The sequence below is a fragment of the Curcuma longa genome, unplaced genomic scaffold (genome assembly GCF_044706935.1).
Source record: "Curcuma longa cultivar G26 ecotype Majalengka, Jawa Barat unplaced genomic scaffold, ITB_CL_G26_1.1 utg509_np1212_2302976_RagTag, whole genome shotgun sequence".
In the NCBI taxonomy this organism is placed as follows: domain Eukaryota; kingdom Viridiplantae; phylum Streptophyta; class Magnoliopsida; order Zingiberales; family Zingiberaceae; genus Curcuma; species Curcuma longa.
Window position 1 is genome coordinate 1,466,117 of NW_027435603.1, and position 13,047 is coordinate 1,479,163.

At 33.0% G+C, this 13,047-nt stretch overlaps 1 protein-coding gene across 3 annotated transcripts; it reads right to left on the reverse strand.

Moving 5' to 3' along the window:
- On the reverse strand, nt 1-12,627 carry LOC141820593 (homoarginine-6-hydroxylase 2-ODD-233). Of its 3 annotated transcripts, none has more exons than XM_074707930.1 (13): nt 12,344-12,627; nt 12,007-12,120; nt 10,654-10,769; nt 9,357-9,475; nt 9,194-9,257; nt 9,010-9,107; nt 5,030-5,088; nt 4,795-4,954; nt 4,674-4,693; nt 4,181-4,227; nt 791-871; nt 376-465; nt 1-301 (listed from the first exon to the last, which is right to left on the reverse strand). In XM_074707930.1, exons 2-13 carry the CDS (start codon nt 12,038-12,040, stop codon nt 173-175), a joined length of 1,017 nt encoding a protein of 338 aa, XP_074564031.1. In that variant the 5' UTR covers nt 12,041-12,120; nt 12,344-12,627; the 3' UTR covers nt 1-172. The 3 variants fall into 3 exon arrangements, with proteins under 3 accessions (XP_074564031.1, XP_074564030.1, XP_074564032.1); XM_074707929.1 differs by having other exon boundaries at nt 12,007-12,125; XM_074707931.1 differs by having other exon boundaries at nt 9,010-9,077; nt 12,007-12,125; nt 12,344-12,624.
- Between the last annotated feature and the right edge of the window lie 420 nt (nt 12,628-13,047).

Below are 13,047 nucleotides of genomic sequence, written 5' to 3' on the forward strand. Positions count from 1 at the left end.
TAGAAAACAAATAAACACTGGAAAAGAAACATCATTCAGCAGAAGAAATTAACAAGGAAGAGTCCATAGTTGGGTGATCTTAAAGTGATCAGCTGAAGGATGACAATATTAGTGTTCGCTTATCTTATTTATTTATTTATTTATTCGAGGGAAATAATGAAGGTTGTGTTAGCTAATACACGAAATTGGTGAGAACCTTGTTAACTAAATGTTCTCCATAAACAGCCTTGTCAAACTTTGCGATCCCTCCAGTTTTTTGCTTGCAAAACTCAAAGGGCTCAATAGAAGCGTCAAAGTTTGGCTGCTCATGAAATAAAGAAATAAAAATGATGAGGTAACAGAAAACTTATTATGTTGAAATTCAGATGAGCATACCTCGTAAAAGAAAGCTATAGATACACGATATTTTGAGGAGTTGTTGATCACTCTATGAAGAGTTGATTCGTATAATCCGTTGGACCAAATCTGGAATTCCACAATGCATTCACTCAAATAGTTTCAAGGAAAACAATTTGCAGCATGAAGTATGGTGTGAGTTATCAACAGTAGATAGGTTGACCTAAGTTGGCCTTTTCATTTATGTTTGGAAGTCACAAAAAATGAAAATGAAGGCCATTTTGTTGGAAGGAAATATTATAAACAATTACACTGGTTTTCATCACTTTCAGAGGAAATCAAGAACCAAATCATGCTTTAAGACAATGCATCTTCCCCCTTTTTAGAGACATTGCATTCTTTTTCCTTTAATTATTTGAATGAGTCAAGAATTTGGATAGAGAGAGAAGACAACCTTAAGCATGTCGCCGATATTGCAAACAAATGTACCAGGAATAGGAGGTGCGGAGATCCATTCACCATTTTTGTTCTGGACCTACAATTTGGAATTAAAATCAAAACACTAAGACAGTTATTCTTTTCAAAGATAAAGAATTATCCTTGAAGGCTTCGAGTATCATTTCAAAAATTCAATTTAAAAAAAGAAGAAGCAAAAAGCACCTGAATACACAATGAAGAGTGGGTCATTAATGTCCATATTTTAAAATTTTAGGTGTGAGAGTCAGGAGAGTTTGAAGAACACACTGGTGGTGTTATTGAATGGCTATGATATGCCTAAGTTCAATAGTAATTTTGTGCCAAAATTACATAAAACTATCTAAATTTTAGAAACCCACAACATATTATCTAAGCATGTTATGCAATTAAAGTTTAAAAGCATAATGAGACTTGGACTCCTTGGTCCTGCTATGGGTTGATTTTGATGTGGCTAAGGTAATCAGTAAGTTTTGGCCTAAACTCACCAATGGTCGTACAATGTCCAGATTTTAAAATTTTAGACATGATAGAGTCGGAAAAGTTCCAAGAACACATTGGTGTTATTGTTAAGTGAATATGATATACCTAAGTCCAACAATGAGTTTATGTCAAAATTACATAAAGGGCAACCTAGTGTATGAAACTCCCGCCAATGCAGGGTCTCGAGGAAGGGTCTATTGTACGCAGTCTTACCCTGCTTTGTAAGAGGCTATTTTCGTGACTTAAATCCATGACCTCCAGATCACATGGCAGCAACTTTACTGTTGCGCTATGGCTCCCTTTATTATGTCAAAATTATATAAAACTGTCTAAATTTTAAAAACTCACAACATGATATCTAAGTTATGAAATTATTGTTTGAGGGCACAATAAGATTCAAGAGGCCTCTAGGAGTACATTGGTCCTAATTTGAGTTGATTCTAGTGTGTCTAAGACCATCAATGAGTTTTGGCCCAAACTCACTATGGTCGTATAGTATCCAGATTTTAAAATTTTGGACCGTCAGAGTCGAGAGTCTCAGGAACACATTAGTGTCGTTGTTGAGTGAATATGATAGACCTAAGTCTAATAATGAATTGTGTCAAAATCACACTAACTTGTCTAAATTTCAAAACCCTATAACATGTTATCTAAGTTGAGAAATTAAAAGTTTGAGGGCATGTTAAGACTTAGAGGCTCTTAGGAGTGCATTGGTCTTGGTTTGGATTGATTTGGATGTTTTTAAGGTCATCTATGAGTTTTGGCCAAAACTCATTAATAGCCTTAGACTTATCAGATTTGATCCAAATCAAGACCATTATATTCTTGGGACTCTCCTAAGTGTAACCGTGGCCTCTAATCTTGATTTCATCTCATATTTAGCTCGTTGTGAGGTTTTAAAAAATTTAGCTTTTTTAGAGAGAAATATTATTTTTAAAACCTACTACAATGTGATCTATTTTTTAAGATTTTAAATGTGTTTAGTAGCTCCAGTGTGTTAGATAAGCAAGTGTATAAAGGGAGTGATATTTTAGAAAAGAGATGCGTGATTTGGTAAATATAAAAATATAGTGTTATTTGGTTTGGATTGATTCGGATGTGTTTAAGGTCATGAGTGAGCTTTGACCAAAATTCACTGATAGTCTTATACTTATTAGATTTGATCCAAATCAAGACCATTATATTCTTGGGACTCTCCTGAGTGTAACCATGCCCTCCAAAATCTTGATTCCACCTCATATTTAGCCCGTTGTGAGGTTTTAAAATTTTTAAAACTTTTTTTAGAAAGAAATATTATTTTTAAAACCCACTACAACGTGATTCATTTTTTATAAAATTTTAAATGTACTTCAGTAGCTTAAGTGTGTCACATAAGTGCATGTATAAAGGGAGGGATATTTTAGGAAAGAGATACATGATTTGATAAATATAAAAATATGGTGCATGATTTGGATATTAATAAAAGTTAAGTACATGCTATGATGAAACATCATTTTAAATTGGGCAAAAATCAAAAGGACGTTCCAAATTATGTAAATCATCAAAAAGACACCCCATCAAATGTTTTATTGGAGCAATTATTCTAGCATTGTTGTAGCAACTACTCGGTAACCGGTACAACGTTGTTTCTTACTTTCAGAGTTATTATAGCAGCTATGATTAGTTGCTACAATATATAGAAGATACTTTATAGTTGCTACAACGTGTAATGCCTAATACAATACTATTATAGTATTGTAGCAGCTACTTAGTAGATTCTACAACTGTGTAACAATTATTTAAGTAGCTTCTACAACTCTTTTAAGTTATTTTGACCAATTTAAAGTGATTTTGACCAATTTGGTAACTAGTATTTTGATAAAATAATATTCAGAGGTTAGGATTTAGAGTTCAAAAGTTTTAAGGTTTAGGGTTTAGCTACCACCAATAGTTGTTACAATATGTAGCAGCTGCTAGAACGTGAAAAATTGACTATTTCACTTCAATCAAAATTATTATACGCAAAACACTATTATATCAAAATGCTATTTACCAACTTAGTTAAATTGCTTAAAATTCATGGTCCAAATCACTTTAAAACTACTTAGATAGCTACTACACAGTTGTAGCCAAATCCTAAAATCTAAAACCTTAAACCCAAAATCTAAAACTTTGAACACTATTATATCAAAATAATTTTTATCAATTTGGTCAAAATTATTTAAATTTTATCAAAATCACTTTAAATTAGTCAAAATCATTTTAAAACAATTATAGCAGTTACCTAAGTAGCAACTACATAATTGTAGAAGCTACTAAGTAAATGTTACAATAGTATTGTATTAGGTGATACACATTATAACAGCTGCAAAGTAGCTTCTACATGTTGTAGCAGCTGGTTGTAACTGTTATAATAGCGAAGGAAGTAAGGGTATTCTCGGGATAAAACATTTGAAAAGACACCCTTTTGACTTTTTTGAAAAAGAAACACCCTTTTTACGATTTGCATAATTTGAAACGCCCTTTTGACTAGTGTTTAATGGTTCTTAATTCGTTTGATAAATTTTGAACAAAGATGCTCATTTACATGTTCTAGACTATAATTTATTTTGGCATTAGCAATCAATGAAAGTTATCTTCAAGAGTTCTTAATATTGTAAATTGAGGTTGTCTTTTAACTTATTTGTCAACTTTAGCATACATTGGTGTCATCTTGGTGTGATGTTGACAAGCAAGACAACTAAATTATGGAACACAAAACTTGCTTATCCTATTGTACAATCTTACTTTTATTTAGTACTACGCACATGTTTTAGGTAACATTTGGGGATAAATTTACATGTCAAAATACAATTTATCTAATTAAACAAGTAGTAATAAGACACTTTAGCATATAAGAAAATCATACCTGAAGGGCATTTATTTCGACATCTTGGTTAACCAATGTCAACAAGCCTACAAGTAAGCTATGAATTAGGAATGCATAAATCTAGCTATGGTTATCACACAGGTCTTTAAATTTTGTAGTAGGTCGGATTGCAATAATACTACTTAACCAATTGATTAGCTAGAGAATGATAAGAATAATTTATTCAGGGCATGTTATACTATCAAAAGAAAAAAAATGAGAACTGACAATTTCACATGAACAAATACCTGTGGTATGTAGGATATTGAGAAAATGGAAATTAACCAGAGCAATCTGTGGGCAGAAGTCCACCAGAAGTGATGTTTAGTAGTTCTTAATAATGTTCTGTTTGGAGATTTAGAAATTTTTATGTTTTAATTTGAGTTTTAGATTATAGTTAATTTCATGGTGAATGGTTTTGTCAAAAACTGTATAATCTATTAATAGACAAAAAATAACAATTTATCAAGCATCCAAATTGTAACTGTCTTACCATAATCCGTGTGAGCTCCGCTGCATAAACAGTCACACAAGGCAAAAATATATGCAAAACATAAGAACTACAACAATTGAGAAATGTGAAAAAGAAATGATTGAACACCAAAATTGCCTACCATCCTGTATCAGTGCGTTGAATCTCTGGGATATCAGATGAAATGGGATATCCAATTAACCGCATTACCCAAAAGGAATCACCTGCCTTTTCTCTTTCGAAAGCATCAGGTGGTCCTCCAAGTGCTAGTGCAATTCCACGCATTATCTTCCTTGAAAGGTCTGCGATTAATAAATAATGAGATGCTGCCAAAATAATAGCAGAGCATGCTGCCATGAATGAGCAAGCAACTATACCTCTGAGAAGGCAAATATACTCTTCCATTAGGACTTTCAAATTTGGAGGATAACATGGCCTGTAACAAGAGAGTAAGGGCAGGTTAGGATATATCATTATTCTTGTAAGCTACATCTCTTGAAAATACTAAACTGAAACATAGTAGCAGGATCTTTAAGCATATAACAATAGTATGATACAAAATATGAGAGCCCCCAAATTATGGGATTAGTTCACATCAAACTCATTACTCAGTGAATAGGCACTTAATTATGGCCAGTTGGATTTTTCTCTCCCTATTTGAAATTATGTGAGGCTCAGGAACATAATAAATCAGGCAACAAATATTTATCCAACAACATAATTTTTACAATATTTGCTATAATAATATTGTTAAAAAGAATAAGTTCTTCATTTATAGGTTTTATCAACTGCTTTACTTCTACTCATGTTCAGAATACTAGCTTCCTTGTTATAGTAAAAAGAAAAGAAAAGACTTTTTATCCTTGCTAAAGAATTCCTAGACTCAGCCTTATTAGCAACCCATATGGTATGATTTGTTTATGCATAATTGTATAGTATCAGATGCAAAGATGGATAATTAGGTCAAAAGTTAATGAGAGAAAAAAAGAAAAGTGAAAAAGATAATAAGGTTTTTTTGTCTATCTGTAAGTTCAATATGGGAGGATAAAGAAGAAAATGGCACAATCATCTCAAACTGAACGCAGAGAGAACAGTTGTATTTATCCTCTTTAGTTTGATAAAGAAAATTCTTGTTAAAAAATGTTTGAAATAAGACACAGTTGACCTAATCTTGAATAATTTTTCTGAGAAATTTCCTAGGCATAAATGCTATGCATACATGAGTTGCAATCCTCTTTGAAATAAAAAGAAACTTAGTATCAGAGCCAACACTCTCTCATCTCTCTGTATTACTTGCCTCACACCTCCCACATCTCTTCCCATGTGATTCCCCTCTATTCCTTACACAAGTAACATGTGTCACTCTTGAGCAATGGTAACCTCACATGTGACCAATCACTTCATGTGCATCAAGTGTGCAGAACTTATTATAAGATTCGAAAATTGAGGCATTAAAATTGGATGATGTACTTGATAGGTCGAGCATGAAGCTCTGTGGAGCTTCGAACTCATGAATTGTCATTAACCTTAGAGAAAGAACCAAAGACGCTTATGTTTGAATTGTAATCTTTTGACTTTTTTTTCAGGTAGAAATGAATGTAATGGTAGCCTTTTCAAAGCAGAGATTTTTATTAGGGAGCTTCATCCTAGGGGATTAGGAGCCTCAAAGTTGTTTGAAAGTTTGTCTTAGGCTTTGGAGTCGACACTGAACATTTTTTGTAGGCCAAACTGAGATAATCCTAAATCTACCTACCATTGAATGTGGGTCAACTCTAAAATTTTATTGGTCTATTGATTTTTTTTCCTTTTTAAAAAATTGGGTTGACCAAACATTTTTTGGTGAGTCAACCAAAAATTCTGAGGTGACCTAAGCTTTCAAGCGTTGAGAATTCAACAATTGTATTTACAAAATTTGGCCAACTCAAAACTTTTGTACAATTCAACAAAACAGCTAAAAGTGACCATCAAGGATTCATTTCAAAGCTATTTCAATGGTTTTTTTGGCACGAGAACAAACTCAAAAACATCTCTAATTATCCTTCATCTTACTCAAGTGCAAAAGGACACCAAGGAGCTTGGCTTGGGTAGCAACAATCAAGGTCTCATCCTTATTTCTAAAAGCTCGCTTGATATCATTCTTTTTCACCTAGGATTAATTCTTATCTAATAGGGTGAGGTAGAAGTTATTTTCTCCCATTGTCATCATTTACTATCTTTTTAGAGAGATATTGCTTTTAAAGCAATCTAGAAACAATTGGATAGTCTTGTCTTGTTTACTAGAAGGTCTCTAGCAATAATTGAAGCTCGCTTGGTACAACTAAGTGAGCAAGAACTAAGTGTTTCCTCACTTAAATGGAGTCTAGCAGAAAGAATCTAGATCAATAGTTGACTCGACTAGGAGGGAATCTAGTCGAGGGTGTTTTCACGGAGTGTTTGTCGTTGGTTGCGAGGAGGTCCACCTATGTTTACTATTATTGTCGAGGTTGGCTTTGTTGCATCATATCAAGGAGCTTATAGTTGTTTTGGGATGTCACTAGATTAGAAAAGGGTTTTGGGCATAGAAATAGAGCTTTCAAATTGCATCATATCCTTAGTCACACTGGAAGAGACAAGTGAATGCTAAGCTCGAATCTTAGCAGGAAACACTGAAAGTGAAAGGTTTTAAGTTTAGTAAAGTAATAATAGAATATATAGAATTTAAATTCAGCAATATTAGATATAATAAGGCAATTGTTAAGATAGGAGATAATAAATTTTCTGTAATTGAGAGCTTTAAGTATTTAAGATCATTTTTGCAATAGGATAGATGGAGGGGAGCGTCAGGTATTATTTGTGATCGTAAAATACCTCTAAAACTTAAAGGAAAATTCTACAGAATAGCGGTTAGACTTACTATATTATATGGAACTGAATTTTAGACTATAACTCGAGCACATGAGCAAAAGATGACAGTTATAAAAATGAGGATGTTAAGGTGAATGTGCGGACCTACGAGGATGGATAGATAAGAAATGAAAACATTAAAGAAAAGGTCAGGGTTACTCCTATTAAGGAAAAAATTTGAAAGACACATTTAAGATAGCACGAACATATACTTAGACGACAAATAAATGCACCAGTTAGGTGATATGAAACTATGAGAAATATGTACATCAAACAAGAGGAAGACTAAAAAAGACTTAATTAACAACAATAAAAAAGGATAAAACTTATTTAAATATAGATGATGATATAATATGGGACAGAGCCCAATAGGATAAGACTTGATTGTTGTTGTATGCATTTTCACTATATGTTTGATATATTGGTTGATCACGCATGCACACATGTATCTAATATTAGATTTTGAGTAATATTTTGCAAGAATTGCAAACCTTCTATTGACCTCACTCTAGCTAGGCCATCTTCAATCCTATATGAGTATTGAAAAAAAAATATGCTAAACATAAAGTGATAACTTATCCAAATTATAGAATAAAGCAAACACAATAAAGACTATTTACGTCTCTTAATATCTCCTTACTACCATACATGTGAGAGGAATCATTAGTGTCTAATAGTCAAGAGACACCAGAATGAGTGATTGTGGCAGAACCAAAGGAGAAAAATAACATTGGTGGAAGTAGCTAGTTTGACAAATAACTACAGTCAATACAATCTTTCATGAATATACTAAATATGCCTTCTTGCAATTCCATTTATCTTTCTTGTAACAAACTAGCATAGATTGAGGGATAATGTGAGGAGGCAAAGACATAACCTTAACTCTAAAAAACATTGGTTAAAACAGGGAAGTCATAACTTTGTTTCATGATGATAATAAAATACCTCATAACTTTGTTTCTGATAACTATTGTTCAAGTGACATAATTATTTGTACCATTTGAATAGATGATTACCTTTTAAAAAATTATAATAAAAAATATGTAGAGATGAATATGGTTTTCAATAACAATCTTAAATTGAATTTCATAATTTAATAGATTATTACGCTATGCCTCATGATTCAAAGTGTCATAGTTAGTGAACAACATCATAGGTCTGAATATTTGGTGGTAAGATCACCATGACCATCATATTCTGACAGCTCTTGGTGCGATGTCCCTTTTGCAGGAAATAATCTAACAAGTTCATAACAACAAGAACATTCCATGATGTTTAAACCATAGTCAAATCATTTCCTGTCGTCACTCTTTTTTAGTGGAGAAATATCCACAGTCAAATCAATAGAAAAAAGAATAATGACAGAAACAGAATACAAAACAATATAAAGTCCAAATGTAAAGGTCTAACAATAACAACAAAACCATTAAACTGCCATATGAAATTAGTGAGTTTAGCAAAGGGGTACATGTACCATAAATTGGATCCCTCTAAAGGTTGACCAAGAGAACCATACTCTCCAGGTTTCATTTCCCTGTAGCACTGAGCGATATTTTTGTCATACTTCAGTGACTGGATGATTAATACAAAAAAGCAGCTATATATTGAAATTGATATATCATTGTAATTCTGAATGCCTAATGAAAATACGAACTTACATCGATGGCTTCATGCATATCAGGCTTTCCCTTTGTAATATTCTCACCAACCCTTTGATAACCTCTGGTAATAATTAAAACAAGCATAAATCGGTTGAGCTGTTGAAGAATTTGTGACAATAAAATTGATAACTAAAAAAAATAAAGAAACTAGTAGGCTCACCTGTATCCACTTTGGGCTGTCAGCTTAATCTTTTGTTTGTCCTCATAAGGAAGATTAAAAAATGTGCGTGTTACATCCTTAACTCCTTTCACCAGTGAGTCTGGAATACCATGATTTTTCTGCAAAATAAAAATATAAGAGTTGATAGGCTAAAATCCCATGCATAAATCAAATTCTTTTGAAACCCAATATGGACACAAAGGTTTGTTTACGGACAGAATGGTGAAACAGAAAAAGACATACCTAAATTTGAAAATGTGTAAGGTTCAAATCTGGTTGAGATATCTAATCCTAGAAATAACTAAAAAATAATCAAATCGTGATAATCATAAACCACCCAGAAAATTGGGATTTCCAGATAATCTGAAGAATACAGTAACAAACAGAAATTTTAAAAAAATGGAGAAAATTGTATAGAATGAGCAAATTAGCTTTCATTAAGTAATCAAATATAAAAAGATTTATGCTTTGTTGTTGATCAGACAGTTTTCAGGAAAATGATTTTTGTACTTTTGGATGCATTGTAAAAACAAGTCTTTAGCCAATTAAGCATGCTTTTAGTCAAAATCATTGTTTAGATGTGGGGATAGTGACTTCCAATTTGAGAAGAAGTCTTCATAAGCCAAGAAACAGACCATCAATATTTTGCAAACTGAAATTTGAAGGATTTGGTCATTTGATTCTTGATTATATAACTAACAAAATTTATAAAAACATTATGATTATAAACAATGTTAAAAAATTTAGTAACTCCAAAACTATAATAGAAGGGGTCTGACTGGAGTCAAATCTGGCCATGCTCTATCCAAGTGTTCATGTTGATTTTACTTTAATATGAATAGTCAAACGTCAACAAATAATATTCAATTCATTTCTACAAGCACAACAATTTTTTTTAGAAAAGGATATTTTCTTTGAAAATTTTACTCTCCAAATACATCTTCTAGAAACTACTTTACATGAAACAAACAGTGCCTGGTTGTAAACAGACATTACTATGAATATATAAAATCTTCAATTGTGATCTCAATCAAACACTGTGGAGATGAATTATAAGAAATTCACCATAATGCGCTACAAATACAAATAGTAGGAAGAGAAAATAGAAAAAGAACATATATTAGATAATAGATTTGTTTAGAGATATGACCCAATATGAACTCTTTCGACAGCCAAGTTATTGATCTTACAAATTTAACCAACATGGCTCAGAAATAATGCGCAGAACAGGGGACAAAGTTAGTGTTCATTGCTCTCGTTATCAATAGAAAGAAAGTGAAAGAAGGTGAAAAGTTACCACATAGAAGAACCCTGCCTCTTTACATGCCTTATCCAATTGCCTTACAACATCTTGTAGTTCTTTGTCATCAACCATTGCTGGATCATCAATCTTTTCCAAGTAACCACTAATATCTAAATTGATGTGTATATAATGAGAAACAAACACAAAAAAAAAAACAAAGGGAATGATACTGTTATACAAATAAAGAGAAAGAAAACAATAAGCTAAAAGAAAGCATTGGATACACAGAAAACACAATCCAACAAAATATGTACACAATGCATTATTTCCTCGTATGGTAAATGTCAAAATGTTGAATGAGGCATTTCAATGAGTCATGCCTAGCCCAGCTCCACTCAGGCCATGGTTGACACCATAGTTCGTAGGATTGTGATCCTCAGGATTGTGATCCTACGCAGGATCGATTTGGGGTCAAGATCGGATCATAGAATCATACAATCCTACCAAAAACCCTTGAAATTTATGGTACATTATTAATAATTAGAAAAAATATTCTTGGTTAGGTATCATCGACATATGTGTATATATTTATGGAGTCATTGCTCAAGGATTTAATGGATCAAGACATGACCAGAAATGAGCATAGAATCAAAAGTTTGTGGCAACTTTTATGCACAAAATTGATGAAATAGAGGCCTGAAGTAGCAATAACTTAGGTATGATGGCAGGATAGTGGATTACAACTAGAAGTACACAAGGGCATAATTTGTGTGGGTTGAACCTAACAAAATCAAGACTTTCTTCTGTCTAAAGTGTTGATTTGATAATAGCCCACATTAACTTTCTTTTGCCCAAGAAGTTTTCAAAAAGAGAAGAAGGAAAAAAAGGTATTTGTAAAGAGATGTTTATTTAACGAAGACAAAAGGAGAACATTTCATTCCATTCGATCATTCCAACCGCACGGTTAGAATTTCTTCTTACAAATGAACCATTTCTCTCCCGATACCACATGCACTACACTTCAAATCGTACACTGTTTTGTTCACTAGATTCTTGTCTGTGCACCGCAAACAAAATCAAGTTGATTTATTTTCATCGTTTTATTGATTCATTACGATTTCCTTTGTGGTTGTATGGATTCATTAGCGAGTAAAATGCTTATAATTGCCAGAGAAAATCCCTCTAAAAGGTGCAGAACTCCCTTCCCAAGGGGTAAAAGGACGAAAAAGGACGAAAATTTCGAAACGATTGCCATTTACCATCACATATCCTACACGATAAACATATTCCAAGAGAAAGAAATCAAAGTCACGTACGTTCTGACACCGAAGAAGAGAGAAGATATATTCGCATAAAAAAGAGTTAATTAGCATCGAGGAAATGAGATGGGAGAAGCGTGCCGCGTACCTATGATGGGAATAGTGTCGAAATCGGCACCCATGGCTTCGCAGCGGCGAAGAGGAAGACGAGTACGGGGCGGAGGGTGAAGATGTGGTGGCGCAGACGGGCTTACTTCGAGTGCTGCCCTAATTTGGCAATATGGATGTGTCGCCAAGGATGCGTGACAGAATCAAAAAATAATAATAATAATACTAAATTAAAAACCGACAATTCATCGTGATTCCAGTAGTTCATGATCTTATACATTCCAAATCCATTATTTTTCTCCTCGCTTACAACAACAAATATGTAATCAAAGAAGTGAAATACTCAAAGCTTGAATAAGAAGAAGAATGATATTTACTTTTTGTCAAAGTTTCGATCGATCGGAAGCACTTTGCTCTTAATCGCGCGACTCTGATTTCTCCAGTTGGCTTCCTCCACAAAGTGCTTTGCTGTCGCGAAGTTGCGGCTGCGGCAAGTCTCCAGTCATCCAAAAGCACTTTTTGATTGACCGCAACTCTGATCCATTTTTTGGCTTATTCCTGCTAAATCATAATCATCACTCGTTCTTGTAGAGTCGTGAGACAAAGCTTCGAATCCTGACTTCGTCAGGTAATATCCTCGATTTATTTTTGTACAGATGATCAGGAGGCTGCTACGGTTATGAATTCCACTTTTTTTTAAAAAAAAAAAAAGTAAGCTTTGTGTGTGCTGCCATGTTCTTGCATTACTTTAACACACATATAGTATAAGAAATAAGACTTAACTTAAACCTTTTACATAAAATCAAAATTTAAAGTTGAATCCAACCAATTGTCTCATCCAATAGTGGAGCCAGAAAAACAAATAAATGCCAATATAAAATTTTGATTCTTCCTTTGTCACATATATTTTTTATTTTTTTCTATAGTAAATTTAAATGCTAATGCTTCTTTCAACCCATTTGACCTCCGGGCTAAAGCCCAGTTAGAATCAAACGTCGCTCTGCCCTTGGTCTCATCAATTCATTTAATAAGAAAAACAAATAAATGCCAATATAAATTTTTGATTTTTAAAATTTATAAA

Coding starts and splice junctions, on each gene's coding strand:
- LOC141820593 (XM_074707930.1), bottom strand. CDS start 12,040: ATGGGTGCCGATTTCGACACTATTCCCATCATAG. Junction 9,476..10,653: donor AGGCAGGGTTCTTCTATGTG/GTAACTTTTCAC, acceptor TTTATTTTGCAG/AAAAATCATGGTATTCCAGA. Junction 9,108..9,193: donor ATATGCATGAAGCCATCGAT/GTAAGTTCGTAT, acceptor TTAATCATCCAG/TCACTGAAGTATGACAAAAA.